We start from the raw sequence: 27,778 nt of genomic DNA, 5'->3' as shown, positions 1-27,778 counted from the left end.
CTCACTAAAATATTGTTGTTGAAGTGAATAGATTTCTTCTACTCTACATTAGAACAATTTCTTTAAAATATTTTTTGTAACCATGAGACAAAACATGAGATCTTGGTTTCTTTCTTTATTTCTCCTTAATCTATGATTATACAGGAAAATAATTTTGCATACCCTTTATTCTGAAATCCTTCTGTTCAGTGGTTGTGTATTATTTCATTTCTTCCTGAAATGATATTCAAGGTAATTTTACTCCAGAGGTGAGGAACGCAGTGATTCTGTAACATAATCTGCAATATTTTATTTGCCTGCAGTGCTTGCTGATTCACATCATAATCCTAAATTCATTCCCTGAAAGAGATTTCTAGTCTTCCTGATCTTTTTTCTTCCTTAGAAAAGTGGTTTGGCAGTGATTCTCTCTTTACCTGAGATTGGCTGAGTGGTTTCAGCTTCTATAACTGAACATGTTCTCAGAAAGACTCCAGGGAAACAGCTGTTTCATGTGTTAAAGTACCATCCACAGCCCAATCAACCCATGATTAAAAAGATTTTCAGTCAGTTTCAACTGCATGTATCTCTGCCCATAAATCTATAGGTTTATTCCAGGCAAAATTGAAACTGTGGCTCATAAACTGGCATGCTGATATTCAATTGTTAGCAATACTTAAGCAAACACTCCTTATACAGAGGTGTAACAGAAATTGATAATTCAAATTATTAATTTAAAAATTTCACTTTGAAATATTACCTTAAAAGAAATCCAGAAAGTATTTCAGTAAAGTTCCAAGTAAATGTAATTGCACAAATTCACTATTTCTTACTCTCTCTTTTTCTTCTTAAAAGAAAATGCTTCAACTTCCTGCAGTGTTGGTCATCTTGTTTGTTAACATCTCAAATTATTTAAGATTACTTTTTAAAAAGCCTTGACTTTAGGAATCACTCTACATCATTTGTCCAATTAGTTCTGTCAACTCGCTATATTGTTCTTGTTTTGAACCCAAGTTTTCTGGTGGTTACAGTATGTATTTTTCTTTCTACAGTTAGTACAGAATAATTTAAGCATAATGTGACTATTTATTTATATGATGTGAAAAAGAGAACTCTTACCAGATTCAGAAAGTAAATTAAAATAAACTCTTTGAACAGAAGTCAGTGTGGAACTGCCTACAACATATCTCAAAAAATCCCCCGTTACTCAATGGTTCGCATCTTTTGAGGTCAGCTGTCTCACTCCCTTTCCCTGCTACCGCACTAGGATACTACACCTGTTTTTCCTAGCAGTTTCTACAGTGAAGCAGGTAGCTTTTACGTTTATTGTAGCTTCATCTGCTAACCCATTCCTTGCAGCAGTTTGAGCATTCTCCTTTATTGAAGAAGAAAACTTCTGCTTATACTATCTCACATGCTTTCAGGAACTTGCTCAGCATGTTGTTCGTTGTCTCTGTACACAAACACACTCCAGTATTCTGCCAGCAAAACCACCAGCTTCTGCAAACCACAGAGGACCTTTTCCTTAGAGGTGTACAGCTAACTTGTTTACACTGGGGTCTTTGCAAGACCTTGTAAGCTGAAAGACTGTAGTACAGGAATTAGTGCAGGTGTAAAGTGTTTCCTGCTCTGCATTTCTCATCTTCAGAAAGCCCCACAATCTAAGCAGCATATCATGTTTTCTCTTTGAATCATAGTTTAATTGCTCCTTAGCAGAATAAGCTGTTCTGAATTTCATTTTAGCTTCACCTGCAGTCACGAAAGAATAAATTTTGAATGCTTTATTTTAAAGAACATTTTTGTGAAGGCACACCACTGAAAGAGACAGAGAATGGAAGAGAATAAATGTGAGGCAGCTGCCATCTCTGTCCATATGTCCTCTACAGCACATCCAAGCAATTCTACCCTCCCCTGAGGTACCAGCCACCTTTCTCCAGTGGTGCCAGACAGGAAGTCTGAAATACAGCCTGGGCACTGAGCAGCAGAAGTGGTTGCAATAAATTAAATGAAAGTGCTGACGGCCATTGCCTTGCTTGGTGTCCCTGACTTTAGGGACTACAGGGCACAGACTGAGGAAGAAATGAACAGTTCCCTACACCTGGTCATTATTTAGCAGTTTTTGTTGATTTCAACTAAAGTCAGGTATGTACCTCTAAGGGCAGTGACCATTTGTTGTAGTCTAAATTGATGAATTGGTATAGCAAAGTGCTTTTCTTGTTCTCCTTGAGGTTCATTATTTGATCTGCACTCACAATATTTTTAGTCTATCTGAATTACAGTTGATGACAAAACAAAACGGATTGCTTATAAACAAGTTGCAGCACCATGCAGTAAGATTCAGCACTCCACAGGCAAGGCCGCAAAAGCTGACAGGAAATTGCCATTCACCATTCTCCCCATGCCACCTCAGCCTCTCTTCCCCATTTCTTCTTCATCTCTTGCACCATTTGTGGTTAGCTTTTAACTCATAGTCCCAAAATCACAAATCCTGGGGCTGCAACCTACCAGCATTTCACATGCTGGAAGAGGGACACTTCATGGGGCTTTCCTTACTGAGCAAAGCAGATGTCAGCGAATTACCAATGGCTGCCAGTGCATAGGGCAGCTGAGCTCTGTCCTGCCTGCATGGGCATTGCTGCCTCCACCCAGCAGGGAGCTGCTGGCAGTGCCCCTGGGCTCACAGCCTCCCATGGCTGCTCAGAGGACCCAGTTTGCCCTGCCGTGCGTGGGGAGGAAGGCACGGCCCAGCCAGGCCATGGTAATGGCTGGCTCCTTGCCCTTGGAGGAGAGGGCCATGTTGTGGCCTGCCTTCAGTGCTGGGGCACAGCCAGGCTATGGTTTCCTCAGGAACTGCCCTGCTTGTCTTTGTGGCAGCAGGGGAGGAAGAGAAAAACCACCCTGGGGTGTCTGGCAGGCGGGTGTTTTGTGACTAGCACCCACAGGACGCACGCTGAAGGAAGGGGTGTTCAGGAGGCCTGGCTGTGCTGCCAAACAGCCCTTTAAGGGCAGAGGCTCCACCAGGAGGCTGGGCCTTGTGCACCAGCACTCTGGGAGTTGGGAGGTTTCAACCAGGGGCAGGTCTTGGGACCTTCTGACTGTCAGTATGAAAACCTGAGGTGCCCCAAGCACAGGGAGGTGCTGGCACCATGGCCATTTCCACAGCCTCTCAGTGAGGGAGATGCCAGCACTGTCCTTCTCTGGTTTTGCCTTCCTGTGAGGAAACCAGGCCCCTTCTGTGCTTCTGCTCCTTCAGGGCAGCCTCTGCTGACAGCGAAATCCTTGTGGGGCCCCCTCATCACATATTTCATGGTGGCCCATGTGAACATGAGAGGTGAGGCACCCATGGGTGCCACTTCAGACTTGCCAGCTCAGGAAAAGGTTTAGCTATCAGTAAGGGATGTTTTTTGGGGGGGGGCGGGAAGACTAAAAGGGGCATGCTTTTTTCTGGCTGCCATTTTAGGTAAGGGTAGGGTTTTTTTCCTTTGATGGCACTCCTGAACACATGCAGTACTAGGGTGAAATAAGCATTATTATTTTCCTCTTTCTTTCTTCTCTCTCTCTCTCTTTTTTTTTTTTTTTTTTTTTTTTGCCCCCCAGTGTTGAAACAGCTTTCCAGTGATGTCATACAATGACAGTTTCCTGAGTGTTTCCTAATGTCTAGAGAGAGACGAGCAGAAGGAATGGGGGAAGAAAAAGTCCAGGGTCTGGTATTTAATCTCATCTCTTTTACTGACAGATACTTAAGTTATGCATGTGTGTACTTTAGATTTCCCTTAATTTCATCATAGAAATTGTTTGCAATGCCTTATTAGATTTTTGATAAAGTCTCAATCAAAGACACTGTTTTAGATTTTTTTTTTGTGTGTGTGTGGATTTTTTTTTGGTCACTATTATAAATACACTCATGTAACTCAAAATATGAAATGCCTCTAAAATAATATAAATATAAAAAATCTATGATTTAAACAAAAAAAAGATTATTTCCTCAATAACAAATAAAACTACTTAACTCATTAAGCTCTGTTTTCAAATGATATTGCTTTAAAACAGTCTAGTCATTTTTTGTCAAATGTGTATATTTGATGCATAATAGATAAGTACACACAGCAATATATAATATGGATATAACTCCATAATAATTTTAGTTTTGTCTTTGTAGGATCCTTGGCCCAAACTGACAACCTTCATTCAAAGCCACTATCTGAAGGGAAGAGAGACGAATCTAAAGAATCTCTGTCAAATGTATGTTCCATTTTTTGTCATACTTCTCAATGTGTTGAGTTGTTCTACAAAGTGAATATTAATTTTGAATTGCTCAGAGTTCTTCCAGATATTTTTTTTTAGAATTTCTGAATAATAATTAGAGATGATAACTATCCTAAATAAAAGATGTATGGAATTTATTTTGTATTTTTCCTTAAAAAAAAAAAGTGTAACTATATGCAGAATATAGTATACATTTCAAAATTGAAAATATATTTCACTTCTAATAGTTTATAGTCTTGTCTCTAGACTTCTGATGATTGTTTTTTTTTAATTATGTTTTAAAGGAAGGGACTGTAGTCTCCAAAATAAGCTCTGAGATATTGATAATAAAACAATTGCTCCTATAGATGTAAGTTTTTATGTTCAAGTATTAACATTCAGTGCTTAATTAAGCCCTAATTTCTTTCATGCATGTTAACTTCACAATAGCTCCATCTCGTGGTTGACTAAATATTACCTGAGTATATGAACTTTCAGTATATGTTTCATAGGAACAGTAGGCTTGAAAACAGAAGTACATAAATATATATATATATTAAAAAAATACTGATGGGGGAAATTATTATTTAGAAAAATAAAAAAAAACATAAAGATTATGATTAGCTCTATTACCACATTTGTAGTAATATATACGCTTAGAGTTATGTTTTGTTTCTATTTCATACAGGTGTTCAGAAATGATGCAGCTGATCAGCAGTTTAACCTTGAAGCTGCAATTAAAAATGTTGGCAAAATGTCTGATGAGCTAAAGAAACTAAATGGTAATTCTGAGTTCATCATCTAGCCATATAGAAAGCTGTTGAAGGCATTGTTTTAGAAAGCATGTTTGAGAATGGCTCATGTTTTCTGTATCATACAATTGTTTTTTTTAATCTAATGAAAAAAGTTTTGTTTTGAACTACTCTTTATAACAGTGGTTACATAGAAATGGAACTATGTTAGCTAAGCATGGAAAAAAACTTAGTCAAATGCTTTCCTTTTTAGGGACAATAATAGTTTGATAATGAAAATATTACAAATACGCTAATATCAAACTTTATTTAACTGCTTTGAGGTAAACAGAACAAGGCAATCCTTTGCATTTTTTGAAAGAGTTGACAATTGTACTTCAAAAACATGCATCTAGCTAAATTGTCTTTCACTTAGCATTTACTATTCAATAAGTGCTGTGAAATTACATTGCCCTTTGTCTTTCAGTGGAAAGCCAGCTGCTGCTTTGTGACCTTATTTTGAATTTCAACCATCCCCTGAAGGCCAAAGATTTAAGAGAAGCTGAAGAAAAAACTCGGAGTTTGACAGATTAAGTAATACCATCCATTTTCATACATTGTCTTCTATTAATAGCAATTGAGTTTCAATTGAAAAGTGACAATATGGTTTCCTGCACTTGGATTATTTTTATTTTGAATTGGAAATGTAGAATGGAAAACATTTTTGATTTTGGCAGAGATTTTAACCTAAATTTCTCAAATATACTAGGTTTGGAAAGAGTAGCAAAATTAACTAGGAAGGTCAGGAAATGGGGCATGAAGTTCTTCACATGCCTCCTTTTAAATGAAGACATATTGGAAGAGTAACAAAAAGATTTAAAATTACTTCACGTCAAGTTATTGCTCTTGTCTCAGTTGTGTTCCGGAAAATGGGATGAGAAATATTCAATAAAAGAGGAACTGCAAGTCATCATTTGATATGCCTTCCTTATTCTAAAAATGTTGCTGTGGAAGGAGGCCACAGAGCAAATTACTTCTGGAAAACCAGAAGTATTTCTATAGTGACTTTCTAATGCATATAGATTCAAAAGAAAGCAAAAGTTAGTAGTTCAAATACTCCACTATGAAGTTTTCTCAGCCAAAAATTTGTGTAGCCAGTGTATTCATATAAGTAGAATTCATATTTAAGCAGAATTCCTATTCAATCATACTTTACTTGTAAAAATTATCATCACTTGTGAAAATGTTTGAATGTTGAAATATGTTTTTAGTCATACAAAATATGTTTATCTGAATAATCAAATCCAGATTTACTTTGTAGAAAAAGAATATGTAGAGCTATAATTTGTTATGTAGGTTTACATTTTATTGCTCTTTCCATAAGTGGGGAAAAAATGGTGATTTAAAAACAAATGAAACAATTTCATAGGAGGCATTTCAGGGTTGTCAGAATTTTCAAGACAGTGTAATAAAATTACAACCTCCAGTTCACACACTCAATGGTAATATTGTGGGATCGATCTTAATTTTAGCATTTTTGGAAAGACATATTAAAACTGACTTTTCTTTCACAAGACTTGTAGCAGGTTTTTAAAAAAATACAGTAATAAAGATAGGCTTTGTCAGCTGAAGTGATTTTATTTATTTATATATTTATTTACTCATAGTTGCATGGAAATGAAATTCTCTAACTTCGAATTCCAGCTCCTAGACAAATATAATGTAAATAAAAATAACATTTACAACATACATATTTGGAGTTGTAAAACTCTTTATGAAATCTGATTTTCTTATCATAGAAGCTATATAAATGATATGGACGATATCCTCCCTTGAATTATGATTCAACACAGAAATGGCTTTAGAGGAGAAAATGTGACAATGTCCAAGGTAATTTTTTTTTTAATAAAACAGAAGTTCCTAAAAAAAAAAAAATAATAAATCCCACTTAACAAAGGAGAGGGAAAAAAATCATGATATAGTATTCTTCAGTGGTCCTCAGCTGCAGCTTGTATTTTAGAACTGAGAATATTGTTTTTTCTTGAAAGAACATAGTAAAAACAGAAAGCATTTGTATAGGAGGAACCAACTTTATCCAAATTATATCTGTATGCTAAGGGCCTTGGGTGTGGTCTTGCAATTAATAATCACATGATGATAATCTTGTTGATGTGTCTCCTATAAAAGAATGGTGGCTTATTTTAGCGTCAAAGAGATACAGTTAAAGAGATGTCTGTGCTAGTAGAGAAAACCTTGTTGCTAAGTGAGTTTAGATGATCCTAGGAGATAACTCCAATTCATGGGATAAGGTGCCATCCATGAATCATCAGTTGTATGGCAGGTGGAAGATGTTATCTGTAGATATTTTATTTTTCTAGAAAACTGTGAACAAAGACAGTTTCATAGCTGAATAACACAAACACAGATCTTGACAGGCAGGGGGATTCAAGGGGAAAAATTGAGGAGAAAAATCGAGCAACACACAAAATTTTTGTGTCTTGCTGAAAGATAGGTGTGTTTAAGGTCCAGGTTGGCAGGTTGGAGTCCAAGTGTTTTCACAGAAATGCCCATAGTTGGATGATCTATTGTTTTTTTGGGAGGTGGATTTCAGGGGAAGAAAAAAAAAAAAAAAAACTATTGCTTTTGGTTTACTTCTCAACTTTGTTTTGGTTATTGCTTCTGTGGTATGTACCACTTTAAATAATAGAATTGCTGCTGCAATTCTAATCTGAAAAATGGTTTACTTTTTTTTTCTCCTCTGAAAGCAGAGACTTGTATTGGTGTATCTTTCGTAAGTCCTCTAATGTGGTTTGGAAATCGTTTCAAGAAGATACACGTTTGTTGGAAGATAGTTTTCCTCACTGAATGAATTCTTGTGTACTCTATGGTTGCTGGACAGAAATAAATATATTGTAGGAAAATCATATTTATAGAGTACTACATTTAAAGCATGACTTAAAAATAACAACATTGTCCCTTTTCATTAAAATTAAAAGTATTTTTAATGATTTCTTCATGGTTTTAGTTCACTGAAAAAGGAAGTATCCTTAGGTTTACAGACTTTAGTAGACTTTGATCCTTTATGTGATCTTCATTAGGGTCTTGTTTAAATATGTCCTGCAGCATATGTTAACATGCACTGGTTTCTTGAACCCCTGTCTTTTCCATCAATCAGAAGAAGAGGTGTTCTTTGGAAGTAATCAATGATGTCTGCTACCGATGAAAAATCCTGTGGGATGGAAAAATAAGAAGGTAATGGATAAAGTGTCAGAATTCTTAGCAATTAGTTAACTCAGTTTAGAAACCTTTTTTCTTTATAAGAGGTATCTTATAAGGTCCAGTAAATATCATCAGGTCAGCTGTCTTTCTTCCTGACCTAATATGTAGTTATGTTGATGTATGCGTATGATCTACTGAAGATGTGTTGTTTCTATTTGACATGATGAAGTTGACTCATAAATTCAGAGAGTTTGGACTCAATCAGTATATGTGCTGACCAGCGTGTCTGACACCACAAATCCCGTGCAGTAGTACAGGATGTGAGTAAGCTAACCATCTGAAGCAAGGCAGTCAAGTTGGCAGATATGGATTTGCTCTCAGTTGTGTATTTCCATTATCTGGTGTCTTAGTGGTAAGAAAACACTCCCTAACAAATTGTATTGATTTCTAATAGCTGTATGCTAAGGCTATGAATTCACTCCATGAGTACAAGCAGGAGAATCTGATTTTCCTTTCAGAAGTAACAATTGTAGGTATATCTGTAAAACAATAAGCAGAATTTCAATGGATTAAAATAGCTGCTAGATTAAGTAGCCTGACACTTAGAGAATGAGACAGGAGGCACTTTAAGATGAAGGGAAGTAGTGTGAAAAAACGCACAGTACCTCTTTTCCTTTTAAGCCAGTTCCTAACAAATATATCTGATTTTGCTCCTGGTAACGAATCTGGATGTTGTATACTTTATCTCTGTACAACACCATCAGTACATATGGATGAGTAGCAGTTTTTCTTGAGCTGTCTCTTACCAAGAAGGTTCCATCCTGAAAGATGAAAAAATGGAAGATGACAAATAAATGCTGCTTCTGGTTTTGATTTGCACAACAGCCTTAAATAGATCACTCATGCTTTTAATGATTTTTTCTTTGTGAAATCTGCTATTTAAAGTATTCACTGCCTGATACAAAGTGCAGATATTTAGAGAGGGCTAGTGTCGTATAAGGGAGAGATGCCACTAATGGAGGACGTAAAATATGAAAGGCCTAACTCTGCTTCAGCCAGAAGAGAATTTAGATCCTGGTAAATTTAAATCAAGATTCCTCTGTGATCTGTTTAAAGGCAGCCTAAAATAGTGATTGTGGCTGTGTCATTTTGGTAGAGCCAAGGATATTTTCTTTTTCTCCTTCTGCTTTTCTTGGTTTCAGATTTTAAAAATCTTCCCTTAAAATAACCTGTCTGAAAGGCACTGGATGTGGTCTTATAAGCTAGACCTTAGCACAAGTCATTGAAATGCTGTACGTGGCAACTTCAAACCATTGCATGTGCTGTGAGGCATCACAGATTAAACAGATTTCTCACAATGGTAGATGAGATATCATTTGTTTTATCTCTACTTAAGCCTGGGTTTCACGTGCTTGGATCTGTACTTCATTCATAAATATGGCCTAGAAAAGGGTAGGACTCAACTCATCTAATTCAAGCTTAAAATTGGAATTTGTGACAAACTCTGTAATAGTGACAAAGAACTCTTTCCAGAGAACGTCGTTCCTCCTAAGATAGGCAAGATGAAACTGCTCCCTTGGGCTATGAAAAACAACAACAGCCTGGTTTAATCTAGCTGCCTAACTTTTATGTGGGTAAAGATATGCGGGATGAACCCCCCAGTATAAATGTCTATGTCTAAATGGAGCTTAACCGTATGGTGCAATTTACTTTCATTCTTCTTATATGACTGCAGGGACATCTAGCTAGGCTATTAAGGAGGTGCTGGGAACCCACAACAGTTTAAAGAGTACCTTGTTTATTTTTCGAAGAGCTGCTTCTGCTTCTGGCCGGCTAATATAAGCAACATACCATTCATCATTTAATGAATCCTGTATTTTTTGTGGGAGAGAAGAAAGGAGAAAGTCAACTGTCAATGGACTAATTTATGATGTTAACAACATTCTAATAAGTAGAGAGAAAATTGAACGTGAGGGATATTGGAACTTATGTGCAGAAGGTATGAGCTTTAGGGATCATACTAGCATATACTAGTATATGGTAAGTGACACTGAAAGATTTTAAAGTGATTTAATCACTTCGAAAATTATGGAAGTATTACAGACCTACCTGTTAAATATCTGCAAGTAAGGTAGGAAAACTGGTATTTCCAGATATTTTCAGAAAAAAATAGATTTTAAATCATGGCATCATAGAATGGTTTGGGTTGTAAGGGACATTAAAGATCATTTAGTTACAACCCCTCTGCCTGGGACGCTACTGCGCTGACATCCTCTGCCTTTCTCTCTCTCCCCCCACTCCTGTCACCTTCCCTCCCCCCCCTTTTTTTTTAACAATCATCTGAGACAATAGCACAGACTTCCTGTGAACTTAACAGTACTGGGCAACCATATGTGGCTGCATCAGGAGTGGTTTGCGCTGTACTTGCCATATTTAAAGAAATGTGAAACAAAAATGCACTTTAAGTGGTTAAAGTATATGAATTGTCTACTTACCAAGGTTTTGTGGAAAGAGAAATGAATATGTAATGCTATTTGAAGACAATTGTTTAAAACCAAGTTATCCAGCAAACAAGTATTTCTCTTAGTTTGTTCTACTGCATTTTACTATTGTTTTACTTGGCAGAAACAGAAAAAAAGGCACTAAATATTGACACAGAAGAGGAAACTGCAAACACCTACTAACATCCTGACAATGGCTACTAACTAGAAAAACAACTTTGAAAACAGTTTGCTCTTGAAATCAGATTATTTGCTGTATTTAGCAGTTATGGTTAATACTTCTGATGTTTCTGTACCTCATCTTCCTCCGTGTTTGTGTGCTGAGCAGTCTGTCTGCTAGGAATGGGCAATGGAGGTCTTATATCAGCTGTCCCTCTTGACGGAGATCTGCTGTTGTTGCCTTTGAAGTTGTCATATAAGAATAGAAAAAATATTGAAATGAGGAAATAATTTCATCTGGGAAATGGTATACAGTATAGAATCTTGATTTTGTGAGGCATGAAGAATTTGTATCACTCTGATACTGAGGCATTTTGAATTGATTTGAAATCAGATTTAGGCTGATGTATGAAATCTAAGTTCCTCATATAAATTGTTCCTTGGTGCACAGGGACACTAACTGAACTCTCGTAGTTCATAGTACCTTAAACTCAGATGAACTTGAAATACAGGTTGCATCTTTTTAGCTTCTGTACTACAGTTACTTAGTTGAGAGCATCTCCAATTTCCTTAGGGACAAATTTAATATTGCCTCTTCAGATTCCTTGCCTTCTTAGCAAGAAACTAAAAAATGTCACTGTAAGACATTGGCAGGTGTTACCATATGCAAAAATCTATTTTCAAAAAAAATTGTTTTCTAAGCTTCCTTTATTTTTGGCTTACTTTTACAAGATGCAGTATATTTTACATGGAAAGCATTTTCTCCCTTTTTCAAGACTGTTAGTATACCGCGATGATTTCTAGGCAGTGTTATTTGGCTTTCAACAGTGTTAGTTATATTTAAAAAGGTACTTATATGAAGTTTTGGCAATGATTTAACTAGACTGTTAAGCTCAAACTTCATGGGAGAAGATCAGCCTAGATTCAGACTAATGCACTCAAACTGCCTTGCAACCTTCAGTCATTGTACATAAAATCAAGGAGTGCAGGATACAAACCTAGAGGGAAGCGAGGTGGTAGAGAGCCACTTGCAGACAGGCTTCTAGCACTGGTGTAGAAACAACAACAAAAATAGTAAGTACAATATGACAGGGCTATACAAGATTGCTGTGTTGTAAAATACTGATCTGAACTGTGAGCCTGTTTTACAGAATGTGATATTCTCTTGAGTCCTATGAAGGATGAGGACAACTTTCTCTTCCTTCTTTGTATTTTTCTTCCATTCTTTTTTTTTTTTTTGTAAGTAGATCTACTATTAAAAATACTTGGAGCTCAGTATCCGGGAATGAAGTAGCCAGAGTCACTAGCAGGCTATCAAGATTTCTGTGTCAGGATTAATGAAGAAAACTACTTCATCTTGTTGACTTTTCACAGGAACTGGCTACATTATTCCCCTAAAGCAGGAAACAGAGGCAACAGCTTGATAGATTTTGTTTCTTTGGAGACCCAGTTACGGAGTAGCTTTGTAGGTTTTTTAACATTTTTGAGGAAAGAGCAGTTTCTCATCATTAATGTTGCAGCTGTGGATATGGAGCTACTGGAGAGTCCAGTGAAGGACCCTTGACACTAACATGATAAGGAACTGGAGCATCTCATGTGTGAGGAAGGGCTGTGAGAACTGGCACTGGTTTGTCTAGAAAAGAGAAGGCTCGGGGGGATCTTCTCCATGCATATAAAAACCTGAAGGGAGGATGCAAAGAGGATGGAGCTGGGCTCTTTTCAGTAGTGCCCAGAGACAGGACAAGAGGCAGTGGGCACAAACCGAAACACAGGAGGTTCCATCTGAGCATCAGGAAACACATCTTTAATCTGAGGGTGGCTGGGCACCGGAATAAGTTGTCCAAAGAGCTTGTGAGGTCTCCCTCCTTGGAGATATTCAAAAGCTGGATGGGCATGGTTGGGGGCAACCAGCTTTAGGTGGCCATGCTTGACCAGGGGCTCCAGATGGCCACTGCAGCCTCTCTGTGAATGTGTAAGATATTATCTGACAGTGGCACTGAGCTCATACCCACAGCATCATAACACTTCCATGTGCCTATGTTTGGTTTACTTTCCTTCTTCTGCTTCATTTTTCTGTTAGTGGTTAGAAAATCTACAATTTCTTTTTATGGCCCTTTTTATGATCCAGAGGTCTTTATTTTTATTTTTAATTGCTTCACCCAACTGGTTATAAATCACCTGTAGTTTTTTCCTTTATGAACCATATTTCTATTCTGTTTTAGTGAACTGCACAAAAAGCTCTGGGATTAATATATTAATTAATGCTGCAGAACAGGGGCACCCTATCACAACTTGTGATTCATGGGAAAGAATAAGCCGAATGTGAGCTTCTGCTATAGAAAACTACACAACACTGTTTGAATATAAGCAGAAGCGTTCATTGTGGAAACAGTTTGTATGACCTTGCTATTGCTACTGCAATATTATTTCTACTTGGGTGTCAGCAGTTCCAGATGATGTTGGTAAATGGGAGGGATTCACCAAAGAACCATTACAAAAAAAAAAAAAAAAACAAAAAAAAAAACTGAGATTAAACTATGTACTTCACACTTAGACTCAAGGAGCCCACTCTTAGTCATCAAAGGCTGTTGCATACTTCATCAGAAATCAAAATTTAATTAAAGGAACTTCCATTCTGGAAATGAAGACATAATCTAATACATGGATGTTGTAGGTAGGAAAAGTTGTATTTGCAGCAAAGACCACAATTTTAAATAAGAATTAACAATTAAACTAACATTTAATGAAAGGGCCCTGCAGGTAGCAGGAGTGATGTCTTACAAATGGAAGTATTCTACTATGTAGGCCCTGAAATATTCCTTGACTTAAAACTGAGAGTGTGCATTATGTCTTGATTGTCTGGTATACTCTGTTCTGCTGAACACAGAACTTCAATTTTATTCAGGATTCTTCTTGGTAGTAGGAACACCACAAATTAGCATGTAGTCAAGGCAAGGGTGCAGCTTCGAAAATGAGTTCTAAAAGTAGTTACCTTGCACTCCCCAGAGCACCCTGTAGCCATATATATGTATGTATGTATATATATATATATATATATATATATATATATATATATATATATATAAAGAGATTAAAATTTTAAAATTCCAAAGGAATGATACAATGAGTGATACAAACCTTTCTGCTCCAGGCATGCTGTTGGATCCGGGCTTAGGTGGAGGCTTGATAGATTTTGATGGGAATGTATTGGAGCTGTATGGGGGCAAAGATAGCTGTGGCACTGCTCTTTGGGGTGCGGCTGTGGAGAAGAGGAGAAGAAAACTTAAAACCTATCTGAGACATTCTTAAATGAGTTAAAGAAATCCTGGCACATTACTGCTGTCTAATTAGATAAACATAATGGAGGAAAATGTTTTCTAAAAAGTCTTTGATAGTTTGTTAGTTATGGGTTGCAACATCATATGGTCAACTGAGAGCTTAAAATTAAATGAAAAATAATTTGGAGTAGACATGAGCATTTAGGTTTTTTAAGTTCTATTTTTTAAAGCTACAAGTCAAACAGCTTAAGTGCAATAAAGCTGAAGGTGAAGCGTGACAGTGTGTCCTCTCTGTTGTGCTGCTTCTGAATAGCAGATTTGAGGTCATCTCTTTAAACTTCATTCTTTTATGACATTTCTCCCGTATAATCATAACATCATCAAACTGAAACATTTTTTTACACTTCAGATCTTCACTACTGGTAAAAAGAGAACAGGTTAACTGTGCTCTTTGCCCTATTCTTAATGGAGTCTTAGAGGAAATGGTAGGCTGTAAAGACTTGGCCGAATATTCTGCTTCTGCTATGAATTCACGTTACAAATTTTATTTTAGGAACCAGGCTTGTTAAGAAATTCATGAATAGTACTATTAAATGAAACAAGTTCTGGTTCTGTTCCTTACAGTAAGTACCGTTACACAGAAGACTAGTACTAGCAGGGTTTTACTGAACATTTTGTTGAAAACTGAAAACATGCCTAACTGTTTGATGTTGTGTGCAGATTACGTCTCAAATATACGGTGTTTCAAAGTAAGAAATTCTGCTGCCTTGTAACTGACTGACTGGGGAAAGCTATTAGTTATTGATTTCCTGTGTTTTGTGGCTTTGCTATATAAATCTGCACAAGGTACATTGTAAGCGTTCTACAGCCTGTCAAGATACCACCCAAGTTTTTTACATGGCTCTAAAGAAAGAGCTCTGGAAACTATTTTTGTAGTGCTAAAACAAAGAAAGACTTCACAGTAGAAATACTTACCATCTTCTTCTTCCTGGGGATCCAAGAGAAAACAAATGTTAGCAACTTATAGCAGAGTTCTTAGTAATATTCATCTTTTACGATACAAAGACCTCGAAATTTGTGAATTTTGAGCATACTAAGGATCCTAAGAATCTAATATGTAGACTGTCACTTTCTTCTAAAATGCTGGGGTTTCTGTCTTCATGCAACACCAAATAAAGTTAACAGTTTTTGTGTTAAGGTACAACTATTATTTACAATTAAGTAAAAATCCAAAATTCTTAGGTCAGCATATGCTAAATAAAAAATAATAATGTATTAAAAAATCCCAAATCAAAAACTCAAACCTGATACAAACAAAATCACTTCTCCTGTGTCATTAAAAGAATGCTGGCCTTATTCTTCCTATTATCTCAGATAAAGTACTTAGGGAATAAGCTGAGCTTGAACTAGAGGAAATTATTAAATAGAAACTGTGTGCAATGAAAGATCCATCCTCATTCACTACAAAGCATGAAGAAACAAGTTTACTTTTTCCAGAATTATTAGCTTATACAGGTACTTCATTTTATTGTAGTACATATAATTTTCAAAATTTTTTTTGATACTATACTTACTTCAGGTCTCTTTTGTTGTGGCCAACCCTGCCTGAAATGAAACAGAGACAACAAAACATTAATCACAGATAGAATATTAACCATTCATTTGGTGTGCATAAGGCTATATATTCAACTAAGACGTGAATTTGTACTAAATTCTACAGTCCTACATGACTGCAGAAGCAATTTTTTCTCCTTGTAACAGTACCTAAAATTCTGATTTTCAGACATAATTTAAGAAGGTATACTAGTCCTTAGCCAATCTTGATTATATGAACAAGTGATATTCTGAATAATTTATCATAAGATTAAAGCTTAAAACAAGTTCCTACACTGATGAAATGTGTTTCAAGTCTGAAACACATTTTATAGTACTCAACAACATTGCTGGAGCACATCATGAGCATTCCAGTCTGTTTCTCTGACAAATTATCTTGTCTGACTACCAGATCTCAATTACTTTCTTATTTTCTTTTAAATTCAGTCACACTGTTCAGCCTGCAAGTTATCTAGAAAATGCTGTTTATGCTATAGATAATATTTGCTATGAGTTTTCCAGACTAGTAAAATCAGTAATAGGAAAGTAGGCCTTTCTTTTTCTTATGTCCTACATGAAATAGATATGGGATTCATAAATGAATGTTTCTTAGAGCGAGAAATTGGTCTGGTGGAAAAAACATGGATCATAGGTTTCTTTGTGCCACTAAGAAGTGAGCCATGCCAAATGTAATGTCCCTTTCAGATAGGAATTGATAGACAGTTTCTACCATATTCACATTTTTCTGTAGCATGCAGCACATTCCGTACATATTGTTGAAACAAAACTTTGATGTCTAAAGCTACTGTTGGCACTGTTCACAATAATTTTCCCATCCCATGTAGCTTATCCATATTTTTGTTAAATTTAGTACAGACTTTCATTAAATTTCAGTTAAATGAACTCTTACTTGACAGGAGTTTGCTTCCTTAGAGGAGTTGGATTGCCTCTTTCATATCTGTCGCTTGGTGGGACAGGAGGTTTTGGCATCATTGCTAGCTGTTCTCCCAGGGATCTAAGGGAGGAGCAAGATGATGAAATAAAGATAAAAAATGGCTTAATGTGAAATAACTGACTAATATTGGCATCAAGAGTCCCATTTCAAGAGGCAAAACTCTTACCTTAGCTGTGGAGTCAGAGGCTGTAAAACAAGAAGGAATAGTTAAGAGCTAAGGGTATCAAAACAGGTGAAAAACATTCATAAGCACCAAAACAGAAAGGCCTTACCTTATCAGGATAGCTTGGCTTCCTCCCTGAAAATACATGTAGAAAAAATGTAACTGTAGATAATTAAACTTTCTATAAAACATGCAGTTTTGAATATTACTGAAAGAAAATTTTGCAGATTGAATCACTAGGTCTCCTGAGATATAAGCCAGAAGTAGATTTTGGCTGTATAAGAGGTGGCAAAATTGCAATTTTTTCAAAGTGGCACATTTTACAAAAATATTTTCTATAATTCATCTTTGAATTACTAAAAAATTCTATGCCAGTATGTGCCAAATAAAAGAGTTTAGTTAGTAAATAAAAATCAGAGTAATCACATAGTCTCCTTAGTTTCTTTGTAAAATACAGTTTTCAGGTCTGAAATGCCATTTTGTTTTCTGTGTTTTTTTTTTCAGTTCTCAGCATTCTTTTAAGTCTGGATAATAAATTACATACAGTAGCGTATGCAGAGTTTCATTAGCTTAGTATGCAAAAGTTGTTTCCTCTTTTAACCTGCTAAATATTCCTTTGTTCGCTCACTTAAATTTTGTAATTTTGTATTTTTTTTTCCATGATGATTTCATAATGTCTTTCTGTTCAGTTAGTCCTGATCTACTTTCTAGATATGATTTCTCTCTCTTTGTAAGTACTGGCCACGTTATTTATTTCTAAACAAATTACCTTATACGTGACTGGATTGAGGTATGTTTGTTTGAGCCTTGCTCTTTTGCATGAATGATATTCAATCTCATAATTTTGAATAATAAAAAAAACAGCCATCGGTGTTACCATAAGCAAATACTGACCTGATACCGGGGCTTCTCTTTCAAAGGGTGGAGCAAGGCGATCCAGAGGGGGTTTCGTACTTCTGTCTATAGAAGGAGCTGGGGCTGAAACACAAAAACTGTGTAAGACAATGTTCTGGTACAGGTCAATATAATTTTATTTTGCATAACTATGAATTTGTTTTACTTCTGAGAATAACAAGTGAGCCTTCTGTCTAAATAGTAGAAGGTGGAGCTGGGGTGATAGGAGATACAGGCAAAAGTGAAGTGGTAAAAGCTTTACAAAGAGAAAAACAGCTGTACTTACGTTTTGAAGGTTTGATATTTCTGTCTCTAGTCAAGTCATTGTTGCTTGGAAGAGGAGGAAAAGGTGGCAGCTGAAAAATATTTTACATGTGGTTAAAGTCACCATCTTCTTTCTATTTTAATTTTAGCATATTAAACCCACAACACCACATCTGCCAATCTTTGTATATGATGCAGCACAAAGAATAGGTCTCTGCACAATATAGGAAGGATAGGAGTCATTAATAGTCCTGAAGAGTTACCTACATGCATGGTGGTGTTTTGCATGTGTGTGTGTTTTCCAGATGCAGAATTACTTCTGTGTAGTCTCACAGGGAATACTTTAGTGGGATGCTGACTTTGGGGAGGACATGGGTATGCCAAAGGAAGGAAATGAGAGATTCAATGATGCTGTTGTAGCTTTCCCCCTTGGTGCAGCAGGTTTTTAATTTTGAAATCTGGTGTTGAAATTACTGGATGTAAACTTGAAGTTGAGAAGTATGTATGAACCCTGTGATAATGATTGTTGCTGAGTGAAGCGGGGCAGAAAGGACTATGCTTTCTTATTGTGAGATCTGGGTCAAATAGAATTATGTTGCCAGAAGCAGCAAAAATGGTGAGGATGTTTTGATATCTAAACTTAGATTTCTTCAGACAAACACCTGCCTATGTTCTTTCTTATTCTGATGAATAGTGCAGCAATTTAGGACACCAGTCTTGAGAATTCATGACATTTAAACGAGTCCTGTGTGTGCCATATATGTGAACTATAACACTGGGTCAGACCAAAGATCCCTCTACCGCATCCTAAAATTACCTTTACGTGTGTACATCGGTAGGTGTTATGTACATCTGTGCTGGCATATATTGACCCTGCAGTGCAAGTTGTGAACAGCACAATAGCTTCCAATTTCAAGGGTTTAAAAGGAAAAAAAAATGGAAAAATATATGTATGTCATCAGAGTTCTCAATATATCCCTTATATGTAGTCTTAATTCAATTAGAAAGATTTGGAAAGAGTTATCCTTTTTTTTTTTTTTTTTAACAAATATAATTTAAAAACAAAGTAGGATCTATAAGAATCTCCAGTTTAAATGGGAGAGGCATTCACAAGTTGATACAAATTTCCAGTGTAAGAAACAGCAAAGTAATGTGGATCAATTTAATATTTAACCCACCAAATTTTATTGTTTCCTGAAAAAAAAAAAGACCCTGTAAGAGTTCAACTTTTTTAACAGCTAAAAGACTTTCTTCTTCCTCTCTGTACACTCTCTGAATAACAATAGGATTACACTTGAATTTCTACTTAGATACCGGCAAAGAAAATATATGAAATATTTCATTTTCTATGAAATACAAAGAGAGAAACATACAGAAGCACCTCTTCCCCCAAATGAGGCTGGTACTGTGGATGGGCCAGGTCGCTGGGGTGGTACTGGAGGCTGATGTGATGATCTGGCTGTTGAAGGTCTGTCTAAAGAAAGAAAAAATCCCAAATTAAAGAAAAAAATCTAAAAACTAAACAACTATGCAAACAGTTCTGTTATTTTATTCTTGTTAGATCTTTACGAAAAAAGAACCCTTGCAATAAGTTGCATACTTTAAGTTAATATGTCATAAAAGCATTAATTTAGTGCAAAATAGTTGCTTTATGATCAGTGTTCATTTGGGAGTTAGAGGCTCATCTGGCCCTTCGGTGGTGGAGACTGCATCTGCTGGGCTGTTGGCTCACACTGTTTATTTGTATTTCCTGCATGCATACAGTGTCTATGTGAAACACCAGCCCATCTAAATGAGTGTTTTGTACTCCTGTATTTTACTCCACAGCTGCAGGCTACTGAATAATCAGGTACAAAAAAAAATGACAAGCAAAGAAAGCTGATCTCTTTCTTTTCCCAATTTTCTCTCTATTTTTTTTTGCTGCTATTATCATAGCTTGCTGTGTTCAAGGGACTGCTACTAAAGCTAAATTGGTATGCATTTATCTTTAACTCCAGGCAGCTTCCAAACCATAGGCCAAAGTCAGAAAGACACCAACCTGCAGTAAGTCTGTACCACTTTAATGTAAAACTTATGTAAACTTAAAACTTATGTAAACTTTAATGTAAAAAAAAATTAATGTAATGTATTCTGTTACCAGCCACTTAAAATGCGGTTGATAATATGTGGAAACAACACTTATGATTTATTATTAGCACTTATTTTTTAGTAATTACCTATATAATCTGTGTTGTTTGCAAGGGATTTGGCAGGAAATATGACATTGTGGTGTGCTTCATCATTATTGGATGGAGGTGGCTCATAGCCATCACTATCATGTTCTGCGTCCTCGGGCTCTTCTGTTGGTGATTCATAGTCAGCCTCATCTTCCTTTTCCTGATCATCATCAGGGCTTTCATAGTCATCATCTTCTTCCTGACAAATATATATAAAAGATGTATATTATTACTTCTGTGAAAAGCCACAAGGAAATTGCAGTAAGATACTTTTCACCCAGGAAGATATCAAGTTTTTAAAGGCACTTTGAATGTCTTTGTTTTAGATAGCAGACAAGTTAAGGCAGCAGCAAACAATTCAGTGCTTCCTAGAGGAACACTGGAGCAGCAGTTCTTGTCTGTCAATACTCATTCTTACTTAATAGTATGTATTCGACAGCCTGGAACTCAACTTGAAAAACACCAGAAAAAAGTGAGGTCTATGATACAGATCTTGCTCCTCTCCTCTGACCAAACCTAGCAAGATCACAATGAAAACATAGTAGTGGTCACTGCACACATCTGTGCAGTCTACCCTGATTTACAAGAAAATGTTTATTTAAATTTTTGCTGAAATCTAGGCTGAAATTTCCAGACTAGCTCGCATCAGCCTAGCCCAAATGCATTACAGGTGGCTAGTTTTATCTCTCGTGTTCCTAAAATAGCAGTAAATCTCCTGTTTACCAGAAAAAAACATTGGCACTGGTTTATGAGCAATCTTTGTAGACATGGACTGTAGATCAGTCAGCTTATTAATTTTGCTTGCTGGTTTGTATATGCTTCATCTAAAGACACTTAGCAAAGCATTTTCTATGTTGAATGGCAAAAAGTATTCTTGCTGGCTGCAAAAAACTGGATTTTTCAAAAAGGAAACTTTGTAGAGAACAAAATGGCAAGATTTTGCCACTGAATAATACAACCTTTCCCATACTAGCCACCTCTGTAAAGAGCTTGAAATAGGAATATAAACTGCAGCTAAGGTTCTGTGGGGAGCTGGTCATAGTCTGTGAGCTTTTACTTGAATGACTGGTACAAGTCTGCTGTTCTGAAGCTCTGCCCTATATTACTGGTCAAAGGCCCTTTTCTCAGTCAAGAAATTTGCAGCTCCTCCAATCATTCATGTTCCTGCTTCCCTTCTTCCTTAGCATAATACCAGCCTGCCATTATCCTCTCCATCCGTGCTGCCTGAAGTACGTAATGCAAGGAATGATAGAACATAGAAATCTGTTAGATAGAAATCTGTTGAACCAGTAGGTTTTGTTAGTCTGATACTCACAAATGAAGACCAGCCACCATCTTCTTGACCATATCCTGCATAAGTAAGTATAACCACAGATTTTTAGCATGTACAATTTTAAAATATCAAGACATAACTTGACAAAAAGGACACGACAGATCCCACATCCATTCTGAACATATTATAACATATTATGTCACCGGAACAAGGTAGACATTTTAAAGGCAGGCAGGCATACATGTGTAGCTCATATATCATGAAAGATACTACAGATAACATTCTTACTCAAAACTAAGAGTATAGTTTTCCTTGTATGAGATGATATATGTGCGTTCGTTTCAAATTTGTAGAATTCTTCTTGCTGTAAACATTCTTTGAAGTAGAATGCTTTCAGAATGAGCATAAACTTCATATCTCTTTAATACCATTATAGCTTTCATATCAAAAGTTGTGTGGTGGTTTTGTTTGTTTGTTTGTTTGTTTTGGTTTTGGTTTTAATTTCAGTAGGACTAGAGAGCTTGGTATCTTGCAGAAGTATTAAGTGCTTTTGGTCTATAAGAAAATAATTTAAATGAAAATTCAGAGCATGGCAGACATCTGAAAGCTTGCCCCTTTTCTGTAGGATGCTTCTAGGAGTGGGTGCAGGGGACAGAAGTGTTGGAACAAATGTATATATAAGCACTGATGTTATGCATTGTGTTACAGAAAGGCAATTTGGGAGTGTTCGTCTAAGTTATTCTGCTCTCTTCTTTCATCACCACCTTTTCTCTTAAAAAATATTTTCTTAGTTGTTCTACAATTGCTATCCTTGTTGGCAGAGTGCACCAATAATTCTCTGCTTCTTCATGCTCTCTTTTCCTTTTTTTGTTTTATATTGTTTTGTTTCACGTATTCTGCTCTGCAAGGATTATCTTAATATTTCAATATTTTTATACAATATTTGTAGACAGACTACCTGTTATCACACTTACCTGGATTTTCAGGACACTTTTGTGTTTGGCCCCTATAACAAAGATGCAAACAAATAAGTTCTTTCCAATTGCAATTCTTAAATGTTTTAAGTATACTGAAATATATCCTAATAAAGCTAATGGTTAGGTTTAACAGTAAAATTAAATTTAGATATGTGAGTTTAACTCTGCACAAAATACCTGTTTCACACACAGGATCCTAGTGTTGGCTAAACTGTCTTGAAAAAGTTTTAAGTCAGTGAGGTGGAGTGTTTGGAAAAAAAGTGGGCTTAGTAAATAAATTTACTAGGGGCATCAGTCCTTGAAATGTAAACTTAAATAATTCCACTGGAGCTGCTAAAAGTCAAGTTCATAAATGCTTGTAGCATTGATAAGTATTTTTATGGTTTTCAATTCAAGTTTTAAACTCTAGCTAATGCAAAGGTACAAAGTCATGCCATCAGATGACTGAAAGCCATGTCACGTAGACCAGGCCAGACTTAGATTTTTGTGATACATGAATAGAAATTCTTCTTTTCTCATGACTCCTCCACCCAAAGAATCAACATCATTGCATTTTTTTTTGCTCTTATCCTATTGCCAGAATATCATATTCAGTAAATCATAAAGCATTTTACAGTACAACGATATATGATTCTTTGACATGTGTTAATGATGACTCATTAATGTAATGATATGTGCCCAAGCTTTATAGATTCCTAAAGATTAATTTACTCAGATGTAAAATTATATTAAATTTATAAGTTACTTGGTTTCAGACATTGCAGAAGTATCTACACTGTTCATGAGCTCAGGCTTTGTTAATTTTAACAAATAACATTAACAAAACTGAGTTTTATTTTGCTACTTTCCAGGTGGTCCCTCCAACACACAGGTATGATTGATCGAACAGAAAACAGTACAAAAAAGATATGGCTGAAAACTTTGAAAAAGAAATTCCTATGACTTTTCACTTACCATTTTGGAAAGAAAGACATCCTTCCTTCATTTCTGTTTATTTCTTGACTTAACTTACTTACAATTCTGTTTAAAAGAGACACAAAAACAGTGGTTGTTTTGTTTGTTTGTTTGTTTGTTGTTTGTTTGTTTTTAAAACTTGTTGGTCACTTTCTTGGCTGCTTTCCTCCCATTTCCCCTTATTTTTTACAAAATGAAATCTTTTAATTCCTACATATTATTTAGTATGTGGTAAGAATACTGAATTTCTCTCCTTATTGCAAAGTTGTGCTATAGCACATCCACCTAAAAGCTGAACTTTTTTACAGAGAAAAAAAAAAAAAAAACAACATATGGTTGGGTCACATTTAAAAATCAACATTAAACTCAGCAAGCCATAGAAACATTGGGTGTGGCAGACATCACACACTAGAACACTGCTTTAAATAGTAGTGATTGCATTTGTATTATTTTGCATGGAAAAAGCAGATAATGTTTGAGGAAACAGCTTCTTCTAAGCCTATGGTTGCAGAAGCAGAAATAAAATGCAGTTCTGTGACTATTCTTTTCATCTCCCTCCCTGCACAGCCAGGATGTACCTAGGAAGGAATCCCTCCAAGAAAGGAGGTGAAAAGGCTGATTCAGTTTCATGTTATAACACATTTGCAGGGCAGGGCAGACATATTTGTGAAGTGTATAAAGGGTACAGGGAGATGTCTAGGGAGATTTTTCCAGGTTGATGTGTTTGTGTGAAACTCATGCACAGTTTGTGTACAGCAGTGAGGTGAATAACAACCAGTGAAATACAGTCTGCAAAGACGTTTTGGTCAGGAACATGCACTCTTATTGCTGGCATCCATCCCTTCACTTGGGAGCGAAGGTTTTTATAGTCACTGACTCCCTGAGAACAACTCTGGGGTTACAGGATTCTGTCATTAATGAGAAACAGAATCAAGGCCACTGAGAGCAATACAACCCTGCTCTGTTAGTAATGAAGTTTACCTTGCTGATTACTTTGTTTCAAAGAAAGTTTTTATTTCAAAGAAAGCTTACAATGAGTCATAGTATTCTCATTATTATTTTTTTAGGAAAGTCCCACTCAGTAAGTCCTGTCACAGCCAAAGCAAAAGGGTTACACACATCTGGTTGAAAATACCCCATTTTACTTCTAGCTGATATTATTCAAGTCTATCAGATTGTGAAAAAATCAGGCAACAAACGTATCCGTTTATGTTAGATTCTACATTCTGTAAAACCATAACTTTATTGTTTGCTAGTACAGATTATTTTTTGTCTGTAGATCTTAGATCTTGTCGATCAAACTTTATATTAGTATTATAAAATTGTTTGTTTGCAACTGCTAGGCAGTTACCAGTCTATTTTGTTTTTCTTCTTGTTTCATATCTTTTTTTCTGCTACTTACCAACCTTGACCCCTACATTTTTCCAGATGAGCTCGTTTGTGCATCTCTCATGTCTAACTGCTTTTCTGGAGTGAGACTTAAGTAAAACAAGCTTTCAAGCCCTCTAATGATTTTTTTTTTTAAAAGGCAGCAAAAACATACTATTCTTTTAAACCTCAACCATGCAAAATTTCTTTCTTTTATTTTGAATACCTGTGCTCTTGCCCTTGTTGCTTTCCTGATATGCACCTTACTGAAATTCAGGTTGTGGAAAGTGCTGTGAAGGCAGATCAAGCTGCCAACAAGTATCAGGTAACAAGCAAATTCCAATAATTATGACTATATTGTCTGAAAAGAATAAAAATCAGCAATTCGATGTTAGGGATAGGGACTTGGGGATAAGTATGAAAGTAGGAAGGCAGAGGAAGAATATTTTTTGGTTTTCTAAGACAGTACTTTGCAGTTTTCTGATTTTTATAAAAATTTGTCGTACTTGCTCCTTTTGAAATAAATACATGAACAAATGTTAACAATCTAAGAATGATTACAGTGTTACAGCTTTCTAAATATGATACCCAAACAAATTGGTTATTAATCTCATATTAAATTAAATCTCATGTTACCCAAACAAATTGTATAGAGGACTAAAATTGCCAAGTCCTATGCCAAGGCTCCTCTCTCTCTTTTTTTTTTTTCTTTTTTTTTTTTTTTTTTCCCCTAAGCAGTCCTCACTCTTCTGCACAAGTAATCTCCTGCTGCTGCAGATGATAAGGAAGTTGCTATGTGAATAATAGATTCCGGGTGAAACATCAGGAAATGTTTTGGTGTGAACTGTGCGCTATGTGGACGTCTACTTTTGTAGAGAAGTGGATTACAGAACTTGTGTGTGGCTAATTTGCTATTGTAGGAGAGGTTGAGGAAGGATCTTTCATAATATAGTGCTTAGTTTCTGCTAAAGAAGTAAAGACTACTGGTAAGTAAAGAAGTAAAAGAACTACTGGTAGTTCTTTTAGCTCAGACTTCCACAGGTATGAATGAGACTTGAATGTTTGAAAGCTTTCTGGACTGAACCTGGGCTGGCTGCTATGAGGATTTACACCAACCAGTTCTGAGGAAGAACTGAAAGGGAAAGTTGCTTGTTAAAATAATTTGCTACTTAAAGTACAGCGTGTAGTATTCAATTCAAGTTTATTTAAAATAGTTCAAACTAATGTCTCAGAGGTTACTAAAAGAAAAGAAAGAAAAGTTTAGAATGGTAACTTTTTAAAAGCAGCTTTATTACAGAAGATACGTGCACTGAGCAGCTGAGTCTGTAGCCATGTGAGGAAGGAAGTACCAAAACCACACTGCTTTCTGAGTTGTGGGAGTGGATGATAAGACAGGATAAGGCAACAGTACTTGCAGAAAATGTTACTCAGACTTCTCTTTCTCTTTTTACCGCCTCCAAGAGGCACTTAGCTTAAAACTGGCAGGAAGTTTAAAAAATTAAATAAAATTTAAATAAATAAATAAAAAACAGTACTCCGAAAAAGGCTTTTGTTTGTATACTGTAGATGTTGTTGCCCTGAGCAGAAACCGTCCTACCCATATTAAGACACTGACTTAGGACAGATGAGACAGAAGGAGGGCAAAGTCCTCTGAGACCAGGAAGTTGCATGTACCGAACACTCTCAAGAGTGTAGCTTGTGATTAAGTCTTTGTTTTGGCCTTTGAGTGAAGAGTGTTTAGGGCAGATACAGCACTATTATGTTGGCTTCCAAACAGACTGAGTGCCAGTTAACTTGCAAACCGTTCAACTGCCTTTAGCATCCTGCCCGAGAGAGCGTGTGCACAAACATTCACCTCTACTCAAGGTGTACCAGGTGTACCTTTTTAAAAGAGAAGGGTATTGTGTAGATTTCTTAATGTTTAGGATTGCAACTTTTACTCTCCTGAAAGCAGTGTAACCTTCAGACTGCGCCATACTTGTAGGCTCTGAATATGTCTCATTCAGAACTCCACACACTATGTTTGCACTGGCAGATGCAATTACATACTTTAGTGCAGTGGTGCTTTTTTTTGTTACCGGACATTTTCACAAGTACTACGGGATATGTCATAAGCTTTCTGACCAAGGCTGAAAAATCTCCAATCTCAGGTTTGTCATCAGTCTGCCACTGTGAATAGCCAAATGGACCAACAGCCTGCATGAATACCTTGACTTACTGAAAATTTGTAGGTGTTTTGGCTCAAGGTAGTAAACAATAAGAGTGGCAAAGATTAACTTCGGTGTATAGATCATGGTTCAGGTATTGAACAACCACCAACATTACTTTGAGTGAGATCTTTGCTTTTCCTTGCTTATTAATTGTGATCACATCAAGCAAGGCATGTTCTGTCTCTAAAACATCAGGCTCAAATATCAGTCAAGAGTCACATTTGTTATCCAAAAGAATAAACTTCATGACCTTCTGAGACTGCCAATAGTGATAGTAAGCAATAAGAAAGCTCCATGTGTCCCTTAAGTTGTATATCGGCCCTTTGTTTCATTAGATTTATTATCAAAATGTTGATTACACCCTCTTAATTAGGTCTGAGTTTCACTTAGTGTCTGAGTTTCATTTACTGCTTAAGACAGCTAGTCAATGTCTGCTCCATGTGAAATATATCCCTTTCCTGTTTTACTAGTGTACCACTTACTCTTTCAGGATGCAATGTGTTGTTTGTCAAGCTTCAGGTGTGTATATTAACATAGCGCTATTAAAATTAAGTTAAATGGGTCTTTTGTAAAATGTAGAAAGTACAAGAGTAGTATGAATGAGCTTGAGAAGAAACAACACTAAGTTTACAAAAATGCCAACTGTTAATCATACTGCATATTTGAAGAAAATGGGTTGCAAATGAGCTGAGATGCTAATAACCAAAGTAATTGTTAGGTTAATTGCTGTGCTATTTCTTATTTAGGATGACAGCTAGGTTCATGATAACCCAATCCCTAAAGCTAATGCTCATGTCATGAT

At 36.1% G+C, this 27,778-nt stretch overlaps 2 protein-coding genes and 1 long non-coding RNA gene across 18 annotated transcripts in view; 2 read left to right on the top strand and 1 right to left on the bottom strand.

Moving 5' to 3' along the window:
- Positions 1 to 6,567, top strand: part of C14H5orf58 (chromosome 14 C5orf58 homolog) — a 70,797-nt gene extending 64,230 nt beyond the window's left edge. For 3 of the 16 annotated variants that reach the window (XR_011101314.1, XR_011101317.1, XR_011101318.1), the window contains exons 4-6: positions 4,136 to 4,218; positions 4,910 to 5,003; positions 5,440 to 6,567. Coding sequence is in view for 6 of the 16 variants with exons in the window: in XM_068697943.1 (XP_068554044.1) it covers positions 3,630 to 3,678; positions 4,136 to 4,218; positions 4,910 to 5,003; positions 5,440 to 5,546 (333 nt within the window). In the remaining 10 variants the exon portion in view is untranslated. Of the gene's footprint in view, positions 1 to 3,010; positions 3,308 to 3,573; positions 3,684 to 4,135; positions 4,219 to 4,909; positions 5,004 to 5,439 lie in introns of those variants that run through there. The other 13 variants (XR_011101315.1, XR_011101319.1, XR_011101316.1 and 10 more) reach the window with 9 other exon arrangements.
- LCP2 (lymphocyte cytosolic protein 2) overlaps positions 6,566 to 27,778 on the bottom strand; it is a 33,344-nt gene continuing 12,131 nt past the window's right edge. Inside the window, exons 4-21 of the mRNA XM_068697945.1 lie at positions 23,399 to 23,464; positions 22,442 to 22,473; positions 21,510 to 21,544; positions 20,195 to 20,393; positions 19,352 to 19,452; positions 18,001 to 18,070; positions 17,715 to 17,798; positions 16,930 to 16,955; positions 16,824 to 16,843; positions 16,613 to 16,717; positions 15,684 to 15,714; positions 15,085 to 15,097; positions 13,970 to 14,090; positions 11,830 to 11,879; positions 10,969 to 11,072; positions 9,965 to 10,042; positions 8,837 to 8,992; positions 6,566 to 8,181 (exon numbers count right to left, since the gene is read on the bottom strand). Of these exons, the coding sequence (XP_068554046.1) occupies positions 8,059 to 8,181; positions 8,837 to 8,992; positions 9,965 to 10,042; positions 10,969 to 11,072; positions 11,830 to 11,879; positions 13,970 to 14,090; positions 15,085 to 15,097; positions 15,684 to 15,714; positions 16,613 to 16,717; positions 16,824 to 16,843; positions 16,930 to 16,955; positions 17,715 to 17,798; positions 18,001 to 18,070; positions 19,352 to 19,452; positions 20,195 to 20,393; positions 21,510 to 21,544; positions 22,442 to 22,473; positions 23,399 to 23,464 (1,414 nt within the window). The 3' untranslated portion in view covers positions 6,566 to 8,058. The remainder of the gene's footprint in view (positions 8,182 to 8,836; positions 8,993 to 9,964; positions 10,043 to 10,968; positions 11,073 to 11,829; positions 11,880 to 13,969; positions 14,091 to 15,084; positions 15,098 to 15,683; positions 15,715 to 16,612; positions 16,718 to 16,823; positions 16,844 to 16,929; positions 16,956 to 17,714; positions 17,799 to 18,000; positions 18,071 to 19,351; positions 19,453 to 20,194; positions 20,394 to 21,509; positions 21,545 to 22,441; positions 22,474 to 23,398; positions 23,465 to 27,778) is intronic.
- Positions 8,106 to 27,778, top strand: part of LOC137864120 (uncharacterized) — a 39,729-nt gene continuing 20,056 nt past the window's right edge. The window contains exon 1 of the long non-coding RNA XR_011101322.1: positions 8,106 to 8,204. This is a non-coding gene — a long non-coding RNA (uncharacterized lncRNA). The remainder of the gene's footprint in view (positions 8,205 to 27,778) is intronic.

Source organism: Anas acuta, chromosome 14, assembly GCF_963932015.1.
Source record: "Anas acuta chromosome 14, bAnaAcu1.1, whole genome shotgun sequence".
Taxonomy (NCBI): domain Eukaryota; kingdom Metazoa; phylum Chordata; class Aves; order Anseriformes; family Anatidae; genus Anas; species Anas acuta.
Note: the sequence above shows the minus strand (reverse complement) of the source record. Positions and strands in the feature narration are given on the sequence as shown.